Genomic DNA, 27943 nt, shown 5'->3' on the forward strand with positions numbered 1-27943 from the left:
TGTTATTTTATAATCTTTATAAATGTCACTTTTTGACACATTAATGTCTTTTAATAACTATAATACTTTTTTTTTAAGGTTACTTTTTTAATGTTATTTTGTTAAGGTTATTTGGTTACGTCGTTAAAGGTATGGTATTTTGTTACATTTTAATGTTACTTTATATCCATGATCACTTTTTACTTTTTTAAAAATGTATCTACGTAAAGATTATTTTGCTACTTTATAACTATGATACTTTGAAAATGACACTTTATTACTTTTTTCTTGTCCCTTTATAACTACAGTTCTTTGTTAAGGTTATTTAGTTATTGTTTTTATGTTAATTTTGTAACTAGGATCCATTGTTAATGCTATTTTGTTAATTTGCTAATGTTACTTTATAGCTATGACACTTTTTAATGTCCTTTAATAACTGTTTTTTAATGTTATTGTGTAACTAGGATACTTTCTGAAGGTTATTTTATTTAACTATTTTATTACTTTTTTAATGTCCTTTTATAACTTTAGTACTTTGTTAAGGTTATTTTGTTACGTTTTTAATGTTATTTCGTGAATAGGATACATCGTTAATGTTATTTTGTTACTTTGCTAATGTTACTTTATAACTATAACTAACTAAAACTTTAACTATAACTTTATAACTATAACTTTGTTACATTATTAATGTTCCTTTATCACCATATTACTTTTCAAATGTTACTTTATGACTATAACAATTTGTAATATAATTTTGTAACTATGACCTGAGTTATTTTGTACTTAGGACACATCTGATACATTATTAATGTTAATTTGTTAGGAATAGAAACTGTGGCTTGTGAAGTCACAGATCAGCTTGATAAAAAAGCAGAAGCAACTTTTTTTTACCAGAAACAAATGTCTCTTTCTTCTACCTGACTTATCTTATTTGCATTATTTGGCAGCAGTGATTTCACGTCTCCCATATTACCAAAGCGAGGGGTAAAAATCCCTCCAGCTAAACCATAAATGCTAACTCTGCCGCTGAACTCTTACATCCAGGTAGAAGTGGTGAAGTTTGTTTTTCAAGTTCAGGGCTGAATCTTCCCAGTAGCACCAGTATCTACCTGTTAAGCAACAAATAACTGGCTAAACTTGAGTAATTATAAAAACAGATGCTGTTGTTATGCAGAAATCTCCACATTACCGCTAACTAATGATATTATAGCAGCAATAAACAGTCCTTCCTGGACCTGCTTTTCTTCTTATTCTCTCTTGAAGCGTCTTACGTTACTGCTGTACGGGAAAGTACAAACTCTGTCTCTGTGTACGATCAGATTTCTACAGAAATGATAACAGAACAATTAACGTTATACAGCGGGATAAAGTCAGAGCTGTGCTTTTGATGATTATCAGACTGATGCATATCATACTACCAAAGTCTGACTTTTAATTCATTTTCAGACAATGGGTGGAGACGAATCTAATTAAATTGAATGTGGGGAGAGAAAAAAAAACCCTGATACGCTTTATAATGATATAACTGTATAATATAACATGGTTATAATAAAAGCTCATCCCGAGCGTGGTCCGGAATGCTGTAATATTTCTAATGAATTAAAACCTGCTATTCAGTCACATATCAGCCTCCAGCCTACTCCCATGCACGAAATCAGTGGAAATCAAGGCCACTTTGAAATACCATTTGTTTTCTCTTGTTTTTTTCTTTCTTTCTTTCTTTTTTTTTTTATCCTTTACAAGGACACGAGGTGTTAAAGGAACTGGCTGTTGTCCAGAATGCTGATGTGTGCTTTTAGTCCTGGCCCTGCGTACAACAATAATAGTAACTGACATGTTAAGAGAATTCAGCAAACTCTACAAGAACATCAATCTTACACACACACACACACACACAAAAAAAGAAAGAACCGGAGGAAACAATAATAAAAGCACAGAGCGGAAATAATAACCTAAAAACCAAAAAAAAAGGGTGAGACGTCTGTTCTAAATATTATTAAACACTTTAGATCGGAAGAAAACGGAGGAAAAATATGGCGTGAATAGAAAACAGGTGCTGAGTAATTATTCACATTCAAAAGCTGTAAGACAATAAGGTGTAGTAAAAGCCGAGCAGAAGTTCTTTCACGCCGAATTCAATACGCTGCTCTGTACACAAGCGAGCTTCTCCCCAGGAACTTCGGGAGGAAAGTTTTCAGTTCATTCCTCGGCGCAACGCCGTCAATCTGCATCCTGTTCTGCTCTTTCAAAACACCGAGTGCAAATAAGACTGTATAGCAGTCAAAGCATGCTGCCTTTCTCACATTTCCGTTCGCATCACAGGCTTTATGATATCCGTTTTACCGGAACATGAAACAGCTGTGCAGCCATTCCGTCTCCTGCCACCAACCTTCATTCATCTCCACCACCAGCCTCCTCTCGCTCTGTCTTTTTTTTATTTTTTCCCCTCTCCCTGGCCCGTGTTTCTTTCTCCCCGAGCTTTTCCGTTCCCCACCATTTAACAGTGTTTATGAATAATTGAGTTTTGATTCAGTGAGCAAACGGCAGGAGCTGACAAAATACTCGGCGAGTCACATGAGGAGAGAGAGAGAGAGAAAGAGAGAGAGAAAGAGAGAGAGAGAGAGAGAGAGAGAGAGAGAGAATCGCGACGCGACACGATGCGGGGCCCATTTCGCCCCGAACTGTCACTTCCGACACTGAAAGCCACTTTTCATCATGGTGATAACAAAGAGACACGTTTACATTTAAGGAGAATCAATAGAAAATGGCAGAAATGTGAAGGAAATGCAAAGGAGGAGAGAAAAAGGGAAACTTGCTACAACGGCGTGAGGCAATAACTGAACAGCCTGGTTACTGTGAACGCCTTCTAATGAAAAAAAATCTCGAAATATACAGCTCGGCAGATTCTCCGCAAAAACGGATCGCGTTGTCGGTAATAATCTTGGAAACTCGTGTTTGCCTTTCTTCTCGACTGTCAAAGAAAGGAAACAAGGCAGCAATATGAGCGAGAGAGAGAGAGAGAGAGAGAGGAGATGAGATGAGATGAGATGAGAGAGATGAGAGGAGAGGAGAAAGCCTAAGAGGGAAAGAAAATGTTAAAAGTAATTAGCGCGGGTGAAGCAGAGGCAGGTCGGAGGAGGTCTTCGCGGGGTGCCTCGCTGCCGCACGGCCGCGCTGAAATTACCGTCGCTAGGCTAAGCTCTGCTAGGCTAGAGGGCCTTGCCGTGACAGGGATTAAAATAAATTGCTCGACAAGAGCGGTGGGAACCTTGGAAAAACAATACGAGTAAAAGCATAAATGTCAATTTGGAATGATAAAAGACACAATCTAAATGTGGCAGCAGGAGCCTGGAGACAGCTGAGGTAATGGAGCTAGCTGCTCCGCTCCTGACTCATACTGTTTACTGTGTATACGTGTGTGTGTTTATGTGTACGTGTACATGTGTGTGTGTGTGTGTGTGTGTGAGTTAAATTGTTTTTAACAGAACTGCTTTCTGTCTTACTTTCATCTGTCTAATTCGCTGATAAACATGACCAAGCAGACCGGCAATATTTCACTATTTCACCAGAATATTAACTGGACACATGTTTAAAAAAAAAAAAAAAAATTAATTAAATTAAATGAAATAAATAAATAAGACCAGCAATATTTTACTATTTCACTAGAACTGGACACATTTAAATAAATAAATAAATAAATAAATAAATAAATATGTTTAATTTGTTGCTAAAAATGACCAAGCAGACCAGCAATATTTTACTATTTCACCAGAATATTAACTAGACACATAAAAAATACAAAAATGTAAAAAAAATAAAATAAAATAAAAAATCATCTTTCTAATTAGCCTGCAAAAAATGACCAAGCAGACCAGCAATATTTCACCAGAATATTATCTGGACATATTTACAAACAAACAAACAAACAAATAAATAAATAAAGCATCTGTGTAATTCACCACTAAACATGACCAAGCAGACCAGCAATATTTTACTATTTCACCAGAATATTAACTGGACAAATTGAATAAAAAAAAAAAAAACACACACCAAAACACCAAAAACCAACCCACCAAAATTCCACTTCAGCCCTTTCTTCTTCTTCTTCTTCTTCTTCTTCTTCTTCTTCTTCTGATTATTATTGTAATTGTTTTTTCCCCAAAAAGAGTGGTCTAAGCTTGAGGGACTGTGTGATCTATTTCTTCACTACAGAGTCTAAAACCAGGACTAAACACTGCTCTCCCTCCATCTCTGAAGACTTTTAGCAGACTTCCTGGACGTGCAGCGGCGTATCTGATTGGTCTTAGGCTCAGGATCTGCTGTGGATGTGGAAGCCCAGAGCTGAGCTTGTGGTTAGCACTGATCTTCCCTTATTAATAAATAAATAAATAAATAAATAAATAAATAAATAAATAAATAAATAAATAAATAAATAAATAAATATTACACCTTTTTAATGAGGACGAAGAGTAGGGAAAGTGAGAAACTCTGAAGAAAAGATGAGAAAGATGGAGTGAGGCTTTACATATTCCACTCACATGGTTGTCTGATCATGGCCTTGGCTACTCATCTGCAGTAATTAGAGCGTAATAATGGTCCTCTTATGCAACCCTGAGACCAGACTGCAAATGTGCCCTAAATGCAGCCACCAAATGTGCGAAAGCATCACTCCTTACCCCAAGAATCGTTATTTCCGTCTGGAATCCAACACAACGTTGCGTCTACGCGTCTAGTCGACATCGTCTGAGGTTTATTTATGTCACAAAATAAAAAGTGAGAATAAAAAGAACGATCAAACATTTACCATCTCACATGATTTCCTTGTTCTTTTTTTGCTATAGATATATATATAAAGACACCAGAAATAGCTAAGGGAAACAGGAACAACATATGAATAAAACATCAGCCGCATCGCAATGCTAGGAGATGGGAAATACAACACAGCAGAGAAGAGAGAGGCAGCGGAGGAGGCCATGATTCGCTCCGGGAGGAAGGAGCTGCCTGAAACTGAAACAGCTTGAGTAGGAGCCATGGTCTGCTCACGTTGATCCAGCACCAGGGCCAAAAACATGCAGCAGAACATCAGCGCATACTAATTACACAACCTGCTGTGAGCCTCGCCACTAAATCGATCGGGTCACGCTCACGAGTTTCAACACGTGCCGTAAACGTGGGAGCGCTGCAGCAGGGCTTTAGCACAGGGCTCTGAAAAGGGGGGGGGAAACCACAGCATTTTTACCACAGCTCTGCTGAAACCTCGATTAGGATCAGCGTCTCAGTAAAATTTCCCTCCACAGCACAGACACGAATTTAACTATTTCTCTTAACAGAAATAATTCTATACAGAACCTCTAATGGTTCTATCAAGTGCTTCATATACACCGAACCCCAAAGCCAATCCATGTTAGATGGTTCTTATTAAAATCATTAATTATATTGTTATTAAGACAAGTATATATATATATATATATATATATATATATATATATATATATATATATTGGAATTTAGACATTAGATGGTACTTTTTAGAACTGTTAATTATTCTATTATTAAAAGAAGTATCACTTATTTATTTGATGATAGAATTTAATGAATCTAATGAATATTATATATAATTCATATAATATATATTATAATGAATATAATGAATTTAATAATCACTTATTTATTTGATGATAGAAGTTATATGATTCTTTTTAGAATCATTAATTATTCTATTATTCATAGAATATCATTTCGTTCTTTCTTTCTTTCTTTCTTTCTTTCTTTCTTTCTTTCTTTCTTGATCTTAGAATTTAGAATTTAACTATTCTATTATTACTTAGAATTTAATTATTCTATTATTAATACATGTAACATTTACTTATTTATTTATTTGATCTTCGAATAAAGAAGGTTCTTTTAAGAATCATAAATTATTCTAGTATTAATACAGGTATCATTATTTATTTATTTATTTATTTATTTATTTATTTATTTATTTATTTATTTAATCTTGGAATTTAGAGGTTAGATGGGTTTTTTGGAATCATTAATTATTTTATAATTAATACAAGTATCATTTATTTATTTATTTAATAATAATTGTTTATAATTAAATTATATTTATCCTATACGTGTTATATTTGTATTACAATTGTGTAACAGAATAATATTTATTTATTAACCAGTTTAGACAAAAAATTGCTGCAAATTCCTGAATAAATATGAATTATTTCACCAGCTGAATGAACTTCTGAATCAACTTTTCTAAAATACGTCATTCATAAACATGTCACTTTCAAAACATCTCACAGCGTTAGCTACACAGAGACCAAAAAGTTTTGGCACCCGTGTCACCTGACGCATTCTTTCAATTTTAGAATCGTTGTAATAGAAAAGCTTCATCTCTCTCCGAGTTTACTATACAGATCCATGTTTTTGAGGAAAGGTTCCACATACAGAACTCCAGGGTTCTAACTAGAACCTCCAAAGAACCTGTTTCTTTATGACACAAGCTGACAAATAATAAAACCGGTGATGGAACGAGTGTGTATAGCTGCTGTAAGGTAAGCGATAAGTAGCTAGAACTAAATAACTAGCTTTAGCTGTGTAGGGTTAAAAAATATGACCTGTCATTTTAATAATAAATGTGAAACATGTAAACATTGTCAAATAACTATAGAATATGAGGAGAAAAAATGCTGTAATAAACTCCCATTGCGCTAGTAACCATCTATCTCATCTAATCGAATATTATTTTCCTTTCATTTTATATTAATTTACACATTTTTTTTTTAAATAACTACAATCAATCAAAATAATACTAAAGCTAAATAAATTCTAACCATAAATGAAATCTGAATTATTCATTGTTAGGAATAATTTTCTAAATATATTCTAAATAGTCTCAGGATTCAAGGACATTATTTTCATGGTGAAAACGATGCCTTTACTTTCAACCTCATGTAATCTTTCCAAGCAAACAAACAAACAAACAAAAGGAGAAAAATCTGCATAAATTCCCCTCAGTGATTGTACAGATTATATTTACACGAGTTAGTAAAGATTCATGGTTCAGTACTAGGTTCACGCTGCTGAAATAATGTGCAGTATCTGATTGCAGAAGATTATAGCTAAGTCAGGAGTAATCCTTTACATAAGCATGAATCTATTCCTCATCCCTGACATATGCTTCGGCGTGCTCTCAGGCTCGGCCCTACTGCAACGAATTCTCATCTTTAACCAGCAGAACCACTCCGGTCCTGGCGCTTCGTCTGCCAAGCGATTAGTCAGAACATCCCACACGGCCATAACGCAAAGCTTTCTCCTGATTGTGAAAAATACATGAAGGTGACGAGAGCGGTTGCTGAGTCTGGGAGACGAAGCAACTATAAAATGGTGGGAACATCAGTCTGTCTACAGAATGGCTCACATTTGCTCAGCGCGTTGCAGGCCATGATTCTCCAAGGTATTTTTACAGGAAGATATTTTTGCAGAAGGTGGTGTATAAAACAGGTTGGCTGAAGCACTACAGCAGAGGTGCATAAAAAAAATAATATATAATTAAAAAAAAAAAAACCCTTCAATGATAACCCTTCAATTTATCTATATAATTATATATACATGAATAAATGTATATTATTATATGTATAAATAAAAAATTATATTTACTTTTTATTTATATTTATTAATAAGTAAATATAAATAAATAAAAACAAATAAATATAAATTTATAAATTATAATAAAAAATAAATTATTAAAAAAGTGATTTATATATAAAAAAAAATTGGTTTTTTAAAAAAATGTTTTTTTTCATGTAAAAATATAATTTTTTTAAATTACAAAAACATTAAGCTGCTTCCAGATAGTCTGTAACTATTAAAATAAAAACATTTTCAAAAAACGTTATAAACAAATATCATGTTATATTAGCAGACCAGCAATATATTACTATTTTACCAGAATATTAACATTTAAATTTAAAAAAAAACACACACCAAAAACCAACCCACAAAAATTCCACTTGAGCCTTTTCTTCTTCTTCTGATTTTTATTATTATTATTATTATTATTATTATTATTATTATTATTATTATTATTATTATTATTATTGAGTTTTCCCCCATAAGTGTGGTCTACAAAAACATTAAGCTGCCTTCAGTTAGTTTCTAGTTATTAAAATAAATCCATTTTCAAAACAAATATAACGTTATGCACGGTGTCTCCGAAAATCATAACTGTGATATCATTCATCACGCTTTCGATATTATATCTCCCATCTCTAGTTCCAAATAAAAGCTAAGTAGGAAATTTCTTAATATCTTCTGTTTAACGCAGCAAATAACAGAACACTAATAACTAGCTCACTTATTGAAATAAATAAATGAACAGGAATTAATGAGCAATAATCAAAACATCAAAAACAGAGAATAAGGGCTGCTTAAAAAAAAAACGTGTAAACGCATTAACGGCACGCGAACTCTGAGAAGTACTACTAATAAAACTAACGGCAAACATAAACAGATGAAAAAGAAGATCATAATAAAAAATTCGGGAATAAAATAAAGACGACGATTAAACGTGCCTCAGGGTTCACTGTATTGTGTCGTGATGCTTTTCCGCAGTTTTGGAAACTCTTCAACAGCCCAGAAGAAGTCAAAGCCACTAAGATCGCTGGATTGTAACGTTCGATGTGAACGTTGACTCATTTCCTGCACCGCCTTGTTGCCGCCTCGTGATTGGCTGCCAGGCTTGCCCGCATGAACGAGAAGGCGTACGGATTATTTTCGACCTTTAAGCTATGACACTGGTTAAACGCACGGTTAAAAATCTAAGAGTAGAAGCATAACGATGTTGATGGCCACAGAGTATCCACACACACACACTCTCACACACACACAGAATAAAGTCACTGCGTCGTCGCAGTCAGTGAGGTTTGTGAAACTGAGCCTGGCCTATTCCTGGCACGCTCGGTTTGCTGTTGTATGATTGATGCTGCTGCGCTATACTGTAAAAGCAATCAGCCTGAATGCGATGCCACAGGAGAGCGAAGACGACTGTTATGCTAAAAACTGCAACTTCCAAAGCAATTCCGATAAAGTGCTGCTCGACTGCAGACGCTTCAAGAAGCTGATCTTGTTAAGCGCTGGCGCTGCAGCAGAAAACAGACAAACAAACAAACAAACAATTACTTACAATTAAAATGAGATTTATCTACAATGTGTATATGTATATCACTTAAAGAGGAAGAAACCTGTGAAAGCTATAAGCTGCAGAATACTATACAGATTGAATATATGCTAAGAGCTATAAATATATATAAATGTGTGTGTGTGTGTGTGTATGACAGAATATGTCATAGAGATTTGTCGTAGGAAGATGAAGCGGGAGGACGGCTTTTGTTCAAAGGCTCTTTAAATTCAAAGGCTTCATTCATCAAATGGTTTATAATGACGGACAGGTCCATACACACCGCTTCACCTCACAGATCTCACACACACACACACACACACACACACACACTTAGCTTTCATATCTTTCACAGAAATCCTGAGCTTTCAGCACGTCTGAAAAAATAACGTCTAACGCAATTCAGGCACAGCTATTACAACACGACAATTACAAGGAAAATCAGGTCAGTTGCATTTCTTTTTTTCTTCTTCCTTTTCTTTACCGCCTGCTCTTTCACAGAATCTGATCGTTTCTTATACGGAACTGTGAGACAAACAAATAAATAAAGAAATAAATCATTTTCCGGAGAATCTGTGCGTCATGTATGACGTGTAAAGGCAACGGAGGAGGGAGACAATAAATAAATAAATAAATTGTACAAAATTTACAGGTTTGCTTAAAAACTAGCGTTACAATTAAATCATGGAAAAACTAAACAATGTAGTTTAACACTACGCTGTAAAAAAATCCTCATTTCTTCATTTTACAATTTATATTACAAGAATTAACACTTAATCATCTTTTGTAATTGCTGTTCGAGAAAATAAAATGCTGTAACCTATAAAAAAAAATCTGATTATGAAATAAAAGAAAGCACATATTATAAAATAAAATAAAATAAAATATCATCCTGCTGTAATTAGTCCTGTTTCGTTCGGGTGTTGTTACACTGGAAATAAAAGCGAGTGTGGATTTACATTAAACACTTAAAGTAGAACAAATAATCCAACGATCCAAACAGCGTCTTCCATTTTGTTTGTGTTCCCAGTTTATTAACTCACATGTTCTGCCTCGCTGACCATCTCTTTATCCTCAGGTTTCATTCACGCACTTTATCCAATCAGCTAATCGCGTGGACGCTACGCGGTGCATACAAATCAACACAGGCTTCCAGAGCTTCGCTCGCTGCTTGATATCAAATATCAAATAACTGGTGTAAATGCGATGACGGTGACTTTCACCCTGGCACGCTTGTTAGTGCCAGAAGGCTGGTTCGAGTGTTTCAGACATGGCTGATCTCCTGGGAATTTCACACACAATGAATAAAAACCCACTAGGGTTTATACAGAACGATAAACCTGTTCAGTGAGGGTTTTTCAGAGAAGTCTGTGATAATTAAACACTCTTTACATCCATGGTGAGCAGAAAAGCATCGACGCTGTGAACCCTGAGACCGACGGGATACAAGAGCTGAGGATCACCTCAGGTTTCCATCTGAGATCTGAAGCTACAGCAAACTGGACAGCTCGATAAATAATATATAGAAGACAGATATTTAAACCATATATATATATATATATATATATAGACTGAAGTCAGCTGATTCTCCCCAACATGCTAGGTTTACGAGGTGAGATATTTCAAACGATGATAGAACTGAGAAGCAATCGCTGACGATCTACTAAAAGTCTAAAATATAAAGAAATTAAAAAAAAATAAAAGAAAGCATAAGGGTCGAGCTGAGAGTCTAGGAAGTGTGGAAAGATTTCCACAGACAATCTGTTAGAAAACAAGCAGACACTGCAGATGCCATGAACAGAATTACATAACAGGCCAGGAGATGACAAGGAATGAATATTAAACATTAAATTTGAATTAAAAAAATAAAAAATAAACAACCGAGAGAGGTCATGGGGCGCGACGCAACACCAGATTATTATTATTTTTATTATTTTTTAAATTTCCAAACATTTTATAACTTGCTTTTGCACTTCAAAATGATTTCAATCATTTTTGCACTCTTAAAAATTTTTTATATTGAAAAAGCCTTTACTTTTATTATGTTAAAATATAAAATATGAAAAATATAAATTAAATACATATAAATAAATATATGAAGAGTGAGGTTTCTCCAGGACTCTCAGCGTAAAAAAAAATTAAAATAAAATTAAAAAGACAAGACGTTCTGTTAGATTGGTTTCTCTTGCCTTAATTTGGGACTATTTCAAGTGCAGCATCGGGGATATGAGGGTGAATACGAAGGATTACGCAGGAATGAAAATAGACAGTTTCAGTATTTTGTATGTTTCGGAGCTCTAAGGGGGAATCATCATACGGAGGATTGACCGAGGATTGATGAAAAGTCCAACAGATTTCTATTTCTAATTTCACTGTATTGTATCCTACTGTACCGTAAATATCAACTCTATCACTTTCTATTAAAATAAATATGATTTAGGAAAAAAGAAAGGTTTCGTTTTGAACTAGTTCAAAGGAAGAGGTGCTTTAAATGGTGTTCTATACAGATAAAGGTTTCTAAATAGAAGTGGATTTATCTGTACACGGCTGCAGAGGTTAATTGAACGAACGGCGAACAAAGAGAAAAGGTTTGAAAAACGCAGCGTGCAAAAGGATTTACGGTAGAGAGAAAGTGGAACAGCGTGACGTCTGGGTGTAACAGAGCTGCCATCGTCTCAGATCCCGTCCACTTCTCACCTGCTTCCCTCAGGGCCACAGTCAGCTCTCGCACCTCTCACACTCCAGCTATTTCTACAGCTCCTCGAACCGCACGTGTTTGTCTTTTCCGTCCTAATAAACACTCCTGTACATCAGCAGCAGCGTTTCTCGGAGATGCCGTATACGAGCGCGACTCAGGTTTCAATAAGACGAGAAGCATTACGGGAGAGTCACGTGACCTGGGAATGATACCGGGATCGTCTTTCCAGTCTCACACATGAGGGAAATGAAGGATTCATCCTGTCTTCATTCTGGCTCCAGTGGAGGAAAAATGAATGACGAGAAAGAAAAGCTTTTCGGAGGACGGACGGTTTTAGTGCGTAATCATCAGCGATCGGATCGGTGTCATTTTTTATTGGTCGTGATTTTATGTTATATGATAACAGAACATAGAACATTTTAAAATGTTGAAAAATAGCAAAACTCTCGACTAAATAAATAAACAAGTACTAAATAAAATAAATACAGTTTTGAAGAGTTTTTAAACTATTAAAAAAATATATTTTTCTTTTCTGTTTGTTTTCTATTTGCCATTTAACTGAAATTAGTTTATTTCTATGATTACACTTTTAACTTAATTAACAAGATTAATGAAATAAAAAAATAATAATAATAAAAAAAACTAAATATAATCATTTGAACATAACTAAATAAAACTTTTATATAAAACATAATTTTACTCTGTTTAATGTTTTTTGTTATACTTTTATTATCTCCTTTGACTTATTTTTTATTTTATTTTATTTCATTTTCCATTCTATTATATTCCTTCTACCTGTTTAAAAATAATAATAATAATAATAACAATAATAATAATAATAATAATAATAGAACATCTTTCCTTCCTCTAATTAATTTGATTTAATTTCACCCGAATTCAACAAACTGCTTATTTTATTTTATTACTTTTTCTAATGAAGCCTAAAGTAGCGAATTGTTTGATATGTTTGCTTCATGAATTTTAACATTCAGAAGAAAAAAATATTATTTAAGTTTTTAATACACCTCACAAAACAAAAAGCAAATAAACAAATAAATAAATTAAATTAAATTAAAAAATTAATAAAATAAAATAAATCCAGCACTCGGCTAAATTTCTGATTTCGTTTCATTTCATTATCGTCTGGCTTCAGTCTCAGCTCAGATAGTCCGGTGTGGTACAGAATTAACTGTTAAAAAGCATATGATCATATTGCAATTTTTCGACTACAACACGTACGTGTGAACTTTCTACACGGAGATATATTTTAATTACAGCGTCTTTTATCGTAACAGAACGAGTGCGAAGTGAAATCAGGAACAGAATGGAAGGACAAAAATGCTGGATTTCCTGAGCTCTAAAATCACTTCAGCATTAAAATCAGTGCAAGCTCTCATCATGGCAGACAGCACAGCAGTATGAACTTCTGTCTTTATGCTTCATTAAGAATCTGGAAAATCACTGGACAATTTTATTTCATACAAATATGAGTAATAATAATGCTAAAATACTCATCTATGCATCTGTATCTGATTCAAAACCTTCATATAAAAAATGCTGGATCTGTTGCCCGAGATTCGGTGCGTAGTGTGAGGTGGAGAGAAATGAAGACAGAGAAGCAGGTGATGGAGGTATTGTGTCGCGTGATGGAGGCAGGATAGGGTGGAGGGAGGGCTGTGGGTGGTGCTGACACGCTAACCTGGGTTCTTACCTGCAGCGGCGGCGGCGGCGTTGGAAGCCTGAGCTCGGAGCAGGTAGGAATTGGGTGAGAACTCGTCCTCGGCGGGCGGCTCCAGCATGGCGTGAGGCGAGCCGCTGTCCAGCAGGGGCATCTGACACTCCCGGATAGAGGGAGCGACGGAGGGATGAGGGCCTGACGGAGGAGGAGGAGGGGCGGGAGGGAGCAGGCTGGATGATGGCGTGGGAGGGAGGGGACGACCTGAGGAGCAAGCAGACGCAGGAACGTCAGAGATGAGGATGATCACAACAGCATTCCTCCGTCGCAGATTTAACCCCAACACACACACACATTCCTAAACAGGCTTTTTTTTAAAAAAAAGAAAAAAAGTATATACACACATACATTAGAATCCTGTCTAACCCTCACAGCTGAAAATGTTCACCTTTATCTTTAGCGGTTATTTTTCAGCTGTTAAACTCCGAGCTTTGCTTTTCTTCGCCACCGCACGCTGAATGTGAGGCGCAAACAAAAAGGCATCGGAGGAAAACGAGACCCTGGTGCGACAGAAAGAGGCCCGGCTTTGGAAGAAGAGAGGAGCTTAATGTCAAAACAGCTTATTGAAGACGGAGAAAAGAAGCGTTTTTAGTGGAGCAGATAACCTTGGGCTTTGATGCCACTGGACTGAAAGGAGGTCAGCAGCTTTGACATGCCATGTTGCCTTTTTTTCTGTTTTAAATTAATCACCTGGGTTTATTAGTGCGTGGAAAAAGCGAGAGAGAAATTCTTGCCGAGTCTGATTAGCAGACACATGCGACAGACTTCTCACTGTAATGTATTTCAAACTCTTTCTTCTAATGATTGCATCAGGTTCGGGGGGGATCGGGGGGTGGGGGTGGGGGGGGTTGTGGGGGTTTAAGAAGAAGCGAGCGTTATGATAAAACTATGGGAACAATTCCCATATGCTAAAGAGACATTCCTCCATTTTCAGATGTCTGTATGGCCTGGATGACTTTACACATGAATGCAATGCAAATGAAATCAAACGGATGGCATGGAGAGAGGAAATGAGGAGGAAGAAAAAATGGATGTGGTATAGAAAAGGGAAATTAGGTCATCCCTTCTCTATAATTCATCTTTTTCTTTTTTTTTCATTTAAACCCTCATCAATTTAGTATCCCTTCTTTTGGCTTTGAAGGATTTCAACCGAAATCCAAGAAAAAAATTAAATCAAAGGTAATTTTTAAAAAATGAAGCAGAATTCATAAACAAACACACAGAACGATCCAAATAATGATGAACATCCTACATCATCATGGCTTTCTATTCATCCATCTATCTATCTATCTATCCATCTATCTATCTATCTATCTATCAATAGACAGATATATGAATAAGGTTAATATAGATATATAAATGGATATAGATAGATAAATGTATATATAGAGAGACAGACAGACTGATAGATGGATGGGTAGATAGATAGATAGATAGATAGATAGATAGATAGATAGATAGATAGATAGATAGATAGATAGATAGATAGATAGATAGATAGATAGATAGATAGATAGATGGATGGATGGATGGACGGACGGATGGACGAATGAGATGGATATAGATAGATAGATTCAGACAGATACACAAACAGATAGATATATAGATAGATAGATAGATAGATAGATAGATAGATAGATAGATAGATAGATAGATAGATAGATAGATAGATAGATGGACGGGTCATAGGTGAGATGGACTGGGACGTGCGAGGTGCTGGGGATGATGGGAAATGCAGTCCAGAGCTGATTCAGACATGGGGGATGTGGTAGCTTAGTTGTTAAGGTGTTGGGTTACTGGTGTGAAGGTTGTGAGTTTGAATCCCAGCTCCACCAAGCTGGGCCCCTGGGTAAGGCCCTTAACCCTTACTTGCTCAGCTCTATAAAAATGAGATACAATTGTAAGTCCCTCTGGATAAGGGTGTCTACCAAATGCTGTAAATGTAAATTCGATTCTGATGTCTCCTAACAAATGGCCAGCAGTCGAGGATTTTAAAATAACTGAGTTTAATGACACTTTATTAACAGAAAACTTCAAACACACTTCTAGAATTTGGAATTGCTCTTTTCTTAAGTGTATTGTGATTATAATTTATTATAACATGTATATTATATAGTCAAAATGTCCAGCTCTAATGACTCCTGTTATACTGCACTATATGTGTATTAGAATAAATAAAATAAACCACATTCCTCATGCATGTAGTTACACATGAACCTCACCATTATCACCAATTAAAAATGATCACCAATTTACAATCCTTGTGTGCAATATTGCAGTTCTACACTATTATTTGTACAGTACTACTTTTATTTATTCTATTTTATGGGTTTTCTTTTTCTCTTTCATTTTTATTACAGCACCTTTATCATGGCAAAGCAATTTCCCCCTGGGATTAATAAAGTTCTTTAAATATTGAATCTTAACTGTGATTTGCAGCAGCATCTGCCTTTTATACACAATAAACATCCATCCATTTTCTATACCCGCTTTATTAGGGTCACGGAGATCTGCTGGAGACTATCCCAGCACACACTGGACAAAAGTCAGGGGTACACCCTGGACAGGTCGCCTGTCCATCTCAGGGCCACACATATAGACAGACCACACACACACACACACAGGAATTTAGAAATACCAATCAACCTAATGTACATGTTTTTGGACTGTGGGACAAAACCAGAGTACCCGGAGTAAACCCACACAGGCACGGGGAGAACATGCAAACTCCACACAGAAAGGCCCCTGCCTTTTCGAACCCTGGATGCTGTGAGGCAACAGTGCTAACCACTAAGCCACTGTGCTTCCCCCTACACAATAAACAATAATAACAAATCAAAAAATAAGCCAGAAATATACAGAATATATCCAGTTTTTTAATAAAATTATAGTTTGCAATATTATGGATGTTTAAAAGTAAAAAAAAGTCCATCTGATGAATACTGGTGCTTGGACCCCTATAATCGCTATTTTACATGATAGGAAACTAGAAGAAGGAGGAAAGTGAATTAATGGAGTTTAGCAGTGAGCTAGTACACATTTTATATTCAGGAAAGTAAATAAATAAATCATTTTAATGGTTTATTGTGACAGAGCCCACCCCTCGAGCCAAGCTGTCAGTCATACCCTGGTTTTCAGAGTCATGGCCTTGTGTGTGTGTGTGAGTGTGTGTGTGTGTGTGAGTGTGTGTGTGTGTGTGTGTGTGTGTGTGTGTGGTGTTCTGCTCTGTTGGACTTGTGTCGTCTGCACACCGTCTGCGTTTTTTCTCCCTGCACACAACCACAAGTGCTCTCCGTTAGCGTGAACGTTGCTGTTAATTGAATCAAGCCCACTAAACACCGGCTACTCAACCACCTCTGTGATCCGGGCGCTCGCAAATTACTGACACGCACGCATGGACACACACGCGCGCACATAAGGACACACACGCACGTGCTCACGCCGGATGTAATACAATTTTGTCTGCACATCAGCTCTCAGTCATAAGCGAGGAGGAAGGAGGAGAAAAAACAAAACAAAAAACAAACTACCGCAATGTCACTTTAGCGGCCGGCGTCAAGCCTCCCTTCACGCAGAAAGATGAAGAGACGGGAGATAAAGACGTGTTGAGATGCGGTCAGACACGTAGGGAGAGTGACAAATCACTGCTTGCTGTAACAAGCTCAATTTATCACTCAGCACACTCCTCCTTTCTCTTTTATCCACCATTAACACTCAGAACCTTTACAGAGAGAGACACCTGGAACAGAGCGGAGGAGAGAGTGGAGGAGTCACACCCCCCAGGAACAAAACACACACATGCACACACACACACACACACACACACACACATGTACACACACACACACACACACATGTACACACACCCTGAAAAACACACACACACACACACACATACACACACACACACACACGTACACACACACACACACACACACACATGTACACACACCCTGAAAAACACATACACACACTCACACGCATGTATACACACCCTGAAAAATACACACGCACACCATGAAAAACACACACACACACCCGGAAAAAACACCCACCCACACACATGTACGCATGCAAACACACACCCTAAAAGAACACATACACGCACACCCACATATGTACACACACACACACACACACTCAAAAAGATAATCTCTCTGTCTTGGATATTAAAGATAAATTAGGCAGGAGATATGCGAGTGATTGTGTGTGCGTGTGTGTGTGTGTGTGTGTGTGTGTGTGTGTGCGTGTGTGTGTGTGTGTTTGTGTGTGTGTGTTTGTGTGTGAGAGAGAGAGTAAATACACACTGTATCAGTGTTTGGCAGATAAGCAGCATGCTGAATACTGAGCTCTGATCCAGGCCCCATCTCCTGCGTTAGCGTGCACTCATACACACACACACACACACACACACACACAGAGGCAGGATTCAGCTGGTTGTCAGACTTTTCAGTCTTAAACCTAATGACTAATAATAAAGCACTGAACTGTAGACGTAATGAAAACTGACAAAGTGAAGAAAATAAGCAGAAAACTGGCAGAGGAGATTTTTAAACGTTTTGTGATGTTATTATCAGATTTCTTCCAGTTCCACAGAAGGACAGAGGGACAGAAGGACAGAGGGACAGAAGGACGATTAAACGACTGTAAGTACAATCATGCAAAAATCCTGAAGATGATGTGAAAGTGTTTAAAGGAGAAATGACCAAGTAGGCCAAGTGTGCAGCCGGGGTTTGTGAGTGTGTGTATGTATATGTGTTTTTTCAGGGTGTGTGTACATGTGTGTGAGTACACATACATATTTGTGTGTGTGTGTGTGTGTGTGTGTACACATACATATTTGTATGTATGTGTATATACACACGTGTGTGTGTGTGTGTACAGATACATATTTGTGTGTGTGTATACATACATGTGTGTGTATGTCTACACATGAATGTTTGTGTGTGTGTACACATACATATTTGTGTGTGTGTATGTGTGTATATACATACATGTGTGTGTGTGTGTGTACACATACATATTTGTGTGTGTGTGTGTGTGTGTACACATACATATTTGTATGTGTGTGTATATACACACGTGTGTGTGTGTGTGTGTACAGATACATATTTGTGTGTGTGTATACATACGTGTGTGTGTATGTCTACACATGAATGTTTGTGTGTGTGTACACATACATATTTGTGTGTGTGTATGTGTGTATATACATACATGTGTGTGTGTGTATATGTGTGTGTGTGCACATACATATTTGTGTGTGTATGTGTGTATATACATACATGTGTGTGTGTGTATATGTGTGTGTGTGCACATACATATTTGTGTGTGTATGTGTGTATATACATACATGTGTGTGTGTGTGTATATGTGTGTGTACACATACATATTTGTGTGTGTGTATACATACATGTGTATGCGTATGTCTACACATGCATGTTTGTGTGTGTGTGTATATGTGTGTGTGTACACATGCATGTTTGTGTGTGTGTGTATATGTGTGTGTGTACACATGCATGTTTGTGTGTGTGTGTGTATGTGTGTACACATGCATGTTTGTGTGTGTATATGTGTGTGTGCGTGTGTGTGTGTGTGTGTGTGTGACAATGTCCATTGTTAAAAATGCTATACAGATCAAACCGAACTGAAATATTTGTAGCTTTTATACACTGAACACTGAAGATCAAAACTTTGTCCCAAGAATATCAATGTGTCCTGAATGGGAAGTGTTCAGGGTGCTGGTGTACTGATAGGAGGGTTGTGAGTTCAAATCCCAGCACTATCAAGCTGTACTTCTGGGCCCTTTAACCCTCAACTGCTCAGTTGTATAAATGAGCTGCTCTGGTTAAAGGACATCTGATGAACACCGTAAACATTCACATTCTGCACCATTTTCTCACCTGACCGTCTTGTCCACTCCGGCTGTTTTATACTTGGCCTGTTTAGGATTTCAGGATTTTCCATTTATTTTGATGAAGCCACTGAACAGAACCCAGTGAGACCTCGGAATCCAAACGAGACGCTTCTTTTTAGAATCATTACAGGGTTCTTGAATTATTATGACAAGTTTAGACAGAACATCAAGTTCAGACACTGTATACGTTTATTTCATTTATTTAGTCATGAATAAACAGACTATGTAACTGACTGCACGAAACTCCTCCCACTTTTCATAGTTACAATTTGAATTATTTCACCGCCTGAATCAACTCATCCATCTTTTTGCCCTAAAATACGTCGTTGTCGTATAAGCATGAGCGCGTCACTCTCAGAACATCTCGCACCGTTAGCTATGTAGAGGTCAAACTCCAAAAAGTATTGGCACCCGTGTCACCTGACGCATTCTTTCGATTATAGTGCCATTTCAATAGAAAAGCTTCATCGTTCTCCGGTTGCGTTCTTTATACAGAACTGTAAATATCGGGGAGAGAAATGGAAAAGGGTTCTATTGGCCAAGAACAGAAAGCCTGAACAATGAGGAACCTCTTAGGTTCCTGATTATAAATTGCAACTAAAATGAATTCAAATAAAAAAAGCTTCTTTTGGAGTTAACATTACGGTGCATCACTCTTTCCTCCTTCCCGTTCAATCTATCAATCACTCATCCCTCTGCCCACCTCTCCGCACTTACGTGTCCTCTAACCTGCTTTTTTCTCACCCTCCTTCATTCCATCAGCTACTCGGTGACCGCTCGGCTCTCTTTCTCGGCTCTCCATGTCCTGCTGCTCCTGTGTACACACAGCCCGCTCGGTCTGTGACATTTGCCGAGATTTATCATGACAAAGTCTGCCAAAATAGCAAGCGAATGAGCGAGAGAAAGACTGAGAGAGAGAGACTTTGGCGTAAACGAACTCTGGCAGCGTTCTAAAAGCAGACAGTCACGAAGCGAGACGTTCAGCCAAAGAATTAACATTTATTATTAAAACCCCTGACTTCCACTAATATCTACATTTCGTGCTGGAATACGACGGACGCCGAGCGACGCCAGGCCGGGTCGCGTGGTCGGGATTAGGTCTGTCCCTGAAAATATCCCGCAAGTTTTGTGCTTCCAGACTCAAATCAACGAAATCTATTACGCGGAAAACACACCGACGCAGCATTTTAACATAATCAATAGCCATCAACAAAAGCGCACGTCTCACTGCGGCCTTAACCGCTCGTCAAACAAAACCGTGATAGCTTGATATTGACTGACAGCTAAACCGCGAATCAATCCACGTCGGATGCTTAAACGATGTCAAGTGCCTGGGAGTGAGGACCGATCCGCCCTGAAAATGGCTGATTGAAAATTCATCAGCGAGCCACGTCAAGAAAATTTGGATGGAAATCTGTTTCATCTCTTCGTCCTTTCATCTCTACGTCCGCCTCGGCCCGTGTGTCGCACCCCACCTTTCCACATTTCTCCTCTCTCACTCTCTCTCTCGTCCATTTCCTTCAGCTCTCTCCTCACTCACTCGCTAATATCCCTCCTCTGCAGCTAACAGGCTTTTAACAGTCTTCGTTCTTTCAGTCGTTTTCAAGGACCTACGACTGTGGGAACATTCGGGGTTTTTTTCCAGCTCTTTCTTAAATTTCTACAATTCTCACATTCAAAAGACGATGTGCAAATGCTACCAGAGACTAAACCTGCGGAAGGTCGGAGGTAAAAATGCTTAACAAAACATAACAAAAGACAAAGATTAAAAAAAAAAAAAAAAAAAAAAATGGAGTGTGTGTTTTCTGAGAGCAAAAAATCTGTTTATTTGAGTGTGGAAAAGAACCTCGGTATTATGGCAGAGGGACTTCATGAGGGTGAAAGCTATCTCACATTTATTTTGTTAATTTCCACACAGTATTTGCAAACCTAATAATAATAATAATAATAATAATAATAATAATAATAATAATAATTACATATTTTAGTGATCAAAATTATTGCCAGAATATTAACAAAAGAATGACTAGAAATGCCTTTATTCATTTATTTATTTATTTTTATTTATTTATTTATGTTTTACCATGAGGCCATGGCTCTTTTACTTTAACCCTTTTTACCAGTACACTGGTGCACCAGTCTGCCACTGAAATGGGAATCAACTTATAGGACGTTTCCATTCAGTGTACAGAAATGAATGATGTTCCGGCTGTGAGTTTGATATAAAATGAGTCTGTTGGCTTTCAGTGTGTTTTAGACGTGTGTTTTCCCCTCTGTTGGAGAACCTTACACAGAATTTTACTGGTTGAAGATCAACCTTGAGAGGCTTTTTAGATGAACAAGCACTTGGGGCGTCTCTGAGAGCAGAAATGGGTTTAATATCAACATTTACTTTGAAGACCTAAATACTTATGACACACTACAAATTCTTAAAGTCCTGAGCGTCTACTTTCATATGAGCTTCATATTAACCTCCACTGTGGAGCGAGACATGATGAAGACATTCGATGCTGAACATGGACACCCCTTTGACTCAAAAAACACCTCAAAGTGCATGTGTCTCATTAGTGCGCAGTGCTCGCCGAATTGCACCTACGTTTCTCTGAACTCTCACGTCACTGCCCCACGCTTGCTAATACAGTGTGTGTGTGTGTGTGTGCACAGTTCACAGCTCTCACAGATCTCCATTTCTAACGACCACGCTCTCTGATACTGCTCAGCTCGCTTCGGGTCGACCGCCTCATACTCTCTACCGTTTAAACCCTTTGAGAACTGACAAAGGCCTTTTTTATTGTTTACATACTGTAACCTACGCTGCTTCAGACCACAGGAAGCTTTTTTTCCCCCCTTCAGCTAGGCATGATGTCTGCCTACACAATGGCATGCTATGCTAGATAAAAGTAATGTGGTAGTAGAATGTGTGTAGGATATTAAATCACTGAACAGGTTTAAAAGGTTGGTTATGTTCACATGTTGCTAGTGCTGTTACAGTCAAACACACACACACACACACACACACAGTTAACGGTCACAAGGCTCAGGCCTATCTAAAAGCCTTACACGTTTCCCAGGAGCTATGACGTAGAACACTAAAACAGAAACTTTCCATGTGAAAATCCCTAAGGAAGATAACAACTCAAAGAACCCCAGAGGAACATCTGGCTTTGGTTAACTTCCACCAAAAAAATCACAGACCGCCCCTTTAATTTTCATTATAACATTAAGGAACCTATTTTCTTTGGGTGTGTCTGCAAGATTAGTTTGCTAACAGCTCAACAGGTGGAAATATCTGAATGAATTTGCATGCTACCTAGCGTTAACGCTAGCAAGGACAGTTATAACATAACTTTCAGGTGTGCTAGGCTTCATGGTTTCATACTGATTTATTAAGGCGATGGTTAATAAGGCTTTTACTGTCCTGTTTCGGTTTGTAGTGAGGTTTTGAGATCTTTAACAGCACTAATAGCGTCAGCACTGTTAGCACCGTAGCCTGCACCAATAAACCAGTCAAATCAGCCGTGTGTTATTCGAGGTATAACGCTCTAAACATCTGACATTTACCTCTTACAAAATGCATTCTGTTTTTCTTTGTAACGTGTTATTAAGTTTATTATCTTTTCCACGTGTGGCTTAGTGGTTAGCACGTTTGCCTTGCACCTCCAGCGTCCTGGGTTCGGGTCTCACTCCTGCCCACTGTGTGTGTGGAGTTTGCATGTTCTCCCCGTGCTTGGTAGGTTTCCTCTGGTCTTCTCCCACAGTGCAAAGACATGCTTCTAGGCTGACTGGAGTCTCTAAAGTGCCTGTTTGTGTGTGCCCTGCGATGGGTTGTCACTCTGTCCAGGGTGTATCCTGCCTTGATGATCCCTGAGAACCCCGTGACCCGAGAATAGATTGGATAAGTGGTACAGACAATGAAATAAATAAATATTTTCCAGGTTATCTGTTCAAGTAAGAAATAATAATCAAAAACATCGACTATAAGCCTTCTTCGACTTGTAAAACCTACGTAACCTCATTTAACAGCTAGTTCCTCTAATTATACACACGCTGTTAAAAAAAATACTAGAAAATATGCTTTGTTTTTCTCTCTTGGAGAGTATACAGGCTTTAAAATAACGCCTACACACTTTTTTCACTCTTTTTTTTCTTCTTCAGTGGTTGGCTTTCAAAATTGACTTGATATGCTCCAGCATGACGTGGCCGTCAGCCATAATGTAGCATGACACTGGAATCGAAAAGATTTGACCTCCTGGTTTTCGACTCCCCACGGCTAATTCGCTGCATAAGAAAGCTGCTATTTTTGGGAAAATCTCCACCAGTTTTGGGGCTTGAATACCACTGAGTCACAAGCGGTGCTTACGCAAGGAAAGCAGAATAGGTATTATTATTATTATTATTATTATTATTATTATTATTATTATATAAAGCATGTTACAGCTTAGGGAAAGCAGGCCTCAATTCTTGAAAATTAGCAATCTCCAACTCGAGATCAAACCAGATCAGCAGCATCGCCTGCTTCTTCTTTTTCTTTTGCCAGGCGAATGAAATCAGCTCTGTTTAACTCGATACCAATATCATGACTTATCAGTCAATCAGTGGAGGTTCAGCGAAAAAAAAAGAAAAAAGACGGCTGTTTATGAATCGCTGACTCTGCTCTCAATTACACAAAGCACCACTTATGGCTGCTGTCATCAACTGATAGCTCTTAACACGCGCCTGAATGTGAATTACCTCGTCCTCGAGCCCGAGCCTTTGAAGCCTCACACTCTGAAAATTCACTATTTTATGTTTAAAAAAATGTCCTACTTTTTTTCTTTCATGTTTTTTTTTTCCCTTCAAAACCAACCTCCCTTCTTTCTCTCTCTCTCTCCCCCTTTTCCTCTCTCTGTCTCTCTCACTCTTTTTTCTCTTTAGCATTCCCCCGTCCTCTTGCCATCCGTGAGCCAATGAGAACACACCCTTTGCATAACAACACTCCGTTCCTCCAATCAGTATTCTCTCAGCGAAATCGCCGGCACAAACTCCACGACTTATTAGCCTCTTGTCCCTTATTATAGCCGATAACAGTAACACGCCGTTTTTCTCCGGAGCGGTTTATTCTGTGGCGTGGCGTATCACAGACAGACATTCCTAATCTGAAAGTCTGAACTGCTAAATTTAACAGGCTTTGAAATGGGTCACACACACACAGAGCGCAGAGCTGTATTTCAGGACTTCAAGTCCCGGTGGTAATGAGTTTACGAGTCACAGGACATGATTATTAGCAATTTGTTACGTTCTAGGGGTTTAAAATGTTCACGCTGTGATAACCTAGCCGAAAAATACCACACAAAAATGTATTATAATTTATTACAGCTCCCTTAATTGAGAATCGGTTACGCTGTCAGTATTTACTGTATCGCGGAGATGGAAGAGGGCGTGGCCACGAGGAAAGGCGGGAAACCTACGGCGGCAAAAATTTGGCAGCTGTTTCGTTTTTTTCCACCAATGCAATGTCTTACGGCGTATTACAAAACTTATCAAGAGTGGCTAAAGAGTGTTTATATGTTTACAAGAGATAAAGAGATTGGGGTTGTTCAGGATCAGGAAAAACGGACAATGCTGTAGGGTGCCAGATTTAGGGGCGGAGTCATCCGCGGTCCAGATACGAGGCTAGTAAAGTATTTTAGCAGAGTAAACGTGAAAGCATGAAAATATGGATTATGTAGCAGATTTATGGAAATCCTTTACATTTTATCGGACCCTGTAGTGCTTGAGAATTTCCGTCCGATTCCAGAGACTTTTATAAAAAGTTTTTTTTTTATAAAAAGTCTATTCACCTACAGGCTGAGTGTGCAAACAAATGCGTGGTAAAAAATAGCCCGAGTTTTTTAGCAAAACATAATAAATCAGTCACTGACACTGAGACTGTAGAAGAATGTATGGGGAATATCTGACACCGCTGCTTTCCTTAAAAAAAACTCCATAAATGTTTTAAAGGTTATGTTTACATTACCTCTACAGACTATCATTTATTTTGCAGAGGAGGAGGTACAGGTACAGCAGCCAAGCGGCCTCGTCTTATTATCGGCCGTCTAGGGTCCCTAATACACTCAGTGTTCACTTGGTTAGGAACACCTGTACACCTGTATATGTAATTAGCCAATCCTGTGACATAAAATCATGCAGATCCAGGTCAGGTCACTGATCTCAGTGAGTTTCCCGCTGTGGTATGTTCGGTGGTTCCGAAGACATTTTTTTACATAGAAAAGAAAAGTTAGAAATATTAGAAAAGATGGTGCGAAAAATAAACACCCAGTTCTGGTGAGAGAGATCTGGTCATCATCATCATCATCATCATCATCAATCTTTACAGCCATGGTGAGCAGAAAAGCATCTCGAAACACACAAAATGCCAAACTGTGATGTGACGGACTGCAACAGCAAAAAACAAACAACAAACAAACAAACAAAACAAAACAAAAAACACCTGGGTTCCAGTCCTTCTGAGGCTACAGTGTACACAGAAACAACGTAATCGGACATTTGATCGGACAAACATCACCTGGACTTTTACTCTAGTCTTTAACTGCGTACATAAGTGTATTGTACACATTGCATACATGAGGACATTGTGATATTACTGTGGAAATCCAGGAGGCAACACACACACACAAACACCTGCACCAAACCACACAAACAAACCAGCTCTACCTTAAACAATGAATTATTAAAATCAGCTCTGGCTAATTTAGCAGAATCCGGGTAGGTCTGGGTGGTTGAGCTGGGAGGCAGATGTCAGTCAGAGCTGAAGTGTGTGACAGGAGTGTGTGTGGGAGCCCTGGGGAGAGTGTGTCTCTGGTCATTAGGGCAGCACGAGGCTCACGCGGGGGCTCTGACGGCTGACACCGGGCCCGTGCTCGGCCCTCTGGAACAGCGCACTGAGGCAAACGTGCCACGGCTTTGCATCATCTGACCCCGAGGAGAACTCGGCTCGCTGTTGTTCAGCACAGCTCCCCCTGCAGAGTCGCAGCTCTGTGAGTGATGCAACTCCTGTTCAGCTGGGGAGCACGCATGCATACACACGTTAACACATTAACACACAAACACGTCCTGTTCCACGGCTCGGGTAATAACACTGCACCGATGGAAAAGGCGAGTCAATTGTTGAGATGTTAAGATGAAGTAAACAAGTTCAAATGCTTTCTTTCTTTGTTTTTTTTTTCTTTTTTGTTAAAAAAAAGGCACTGTTGCTAGATCAGCGCTCCGAAAGGGAAAAAAGAAGTGTTTGACGTTAGATGCTGAAAGAACAGTCTCAAAGAATCGGGCGGCTTAGAAGACAAATTGAGGAATTATTCTCACATGCTAAATGTTTTGTTCTGCAGATAAAGGATCCTAAAAGATTCGTAATCAGTGTTATTTCTGAAAGCGCGTTTGCCTCACAATGACGAACACGCAGACACCAAACAACAATGCATTCATAGGGAAATATGGAGACTAATAAAAAATATAGCGCCGATCTCATTCTGCCTTAATGAATAAGGACAGGCTGGGGATTTGGGAGCAGAATTGAATTCCTTAGTATGTATAGTAAGTTTGACGAATCGAGACGTTTGTTTAAAAGCTTAAAAGGGTCCAAGCGTTACCGGGACAACCATAAAACGTGTCTTTAAGACTTTAACACGGGTTTTAGAGCCGCTTTCTGATTAGAAAGAACAAGGTGTGGTTAAAGGAGTGACTGTAACCCAGGTACACAGGTGAAGCAGCTTTACAACTGAATCTATACAAAACAGCGCAGTAGTAAAAGAAATCGATAAAGGACGCCGTTCTGTGCACGTGCATGAAGTGAGCTCGGCGCTCCAACGTGCTATCTCCTGGAACAAATCCATAAGTTGACGTTGTCTCCCAAACACCGAGAATCAGACTCGAGCTACGAAAGAGGAGTGACGAGAAGTCGCACAACGCCGCCAGCGAGCCCGAGAGCGTCTGAACTTACGTCAGCCTAAACTCATTGTCAATTAATGATGATGGAGTGGGCCTGGGAGACATGCGCCATTAAGCTGGAGGAGCGAGGAAGGGTAACGCGGCAAATGGGCGCCATCTCTCACACGCCTCCAATCGACGGTACAGAGGATGACAGGGGCGGGAGAGAGAGGTACGGAGAGCGAGGGATGAAGATGAGAGGGTCCCTGAAAGCTGAAGGCTTCCACACAACACAAAGCCATTACCGAGCCTCATGACCACCTCTCTCTCTGGAAAAGTGATCCAAAAATAAACGATTGAAGATAATGAGCCGCACTTTTGTTTCTCAAATTTGACAAGAGAGAGCAGGCATAATAAAGAAGGAGTGCGTAATTTAGAGGTAGCAGAATTGTTGTGCGTAAAATGAAGAAGGTGTTCATTATCCCTCAGCAGTGTTGTGTGTAATTACAGTTGTAGACATTGAAAACTTTGATTGCAATC

The 27943-nt window shown here is 38.3% G+C and overlaps 1 protein-coding gene across 6 annotated transcripts in view; it reads right to left on the minus strand.

The window, feature by feature from the left end:
- Window positions 1-27943, minus strand: part of tenm2b (teneurin transmembrane protein 2b) — a 312231-nt gene that overhangs the window by 100600 nt on the left and 183688 nt on the right. For 3 of the 6 annotated variants that reach the window (XM_058415430.1, XM_058415428.1, XM_058415433.1), the window contains one exon: window positions 13552-13791. The exons of 1 other annotated variant lie outside the window; for it this stretch is intronic. In XM_058415430.1, the coding sequence (XP_058271413.1) occupies window positions 13552-13791 (240 nt within the window). The remainder of the gene's footprint in view (window positions 1-13551; window positions 13792-27943) is intronic. 2 more of the 6 variants (XM_058415431.1, XM_058415429.1) reach the window with 1 other exon arrangement.

Source organism: Hemibagrus wyckioides, linkage group LG18 (assembly GCF_019097595.1).
Source record: "Hemibagrus wyckioides isolate EC202008001 linkage group LG18, SWU_Hwy_1.0, whole genome shotgun sequence".
Taxonomy (NCBI): domain Eukaryota; kingdom Metazoa; phylum Chordata; class Actinopteri; order Siluriformes; family Bagridae; genus Hemibagrus; species Hemibagrus wyckioides.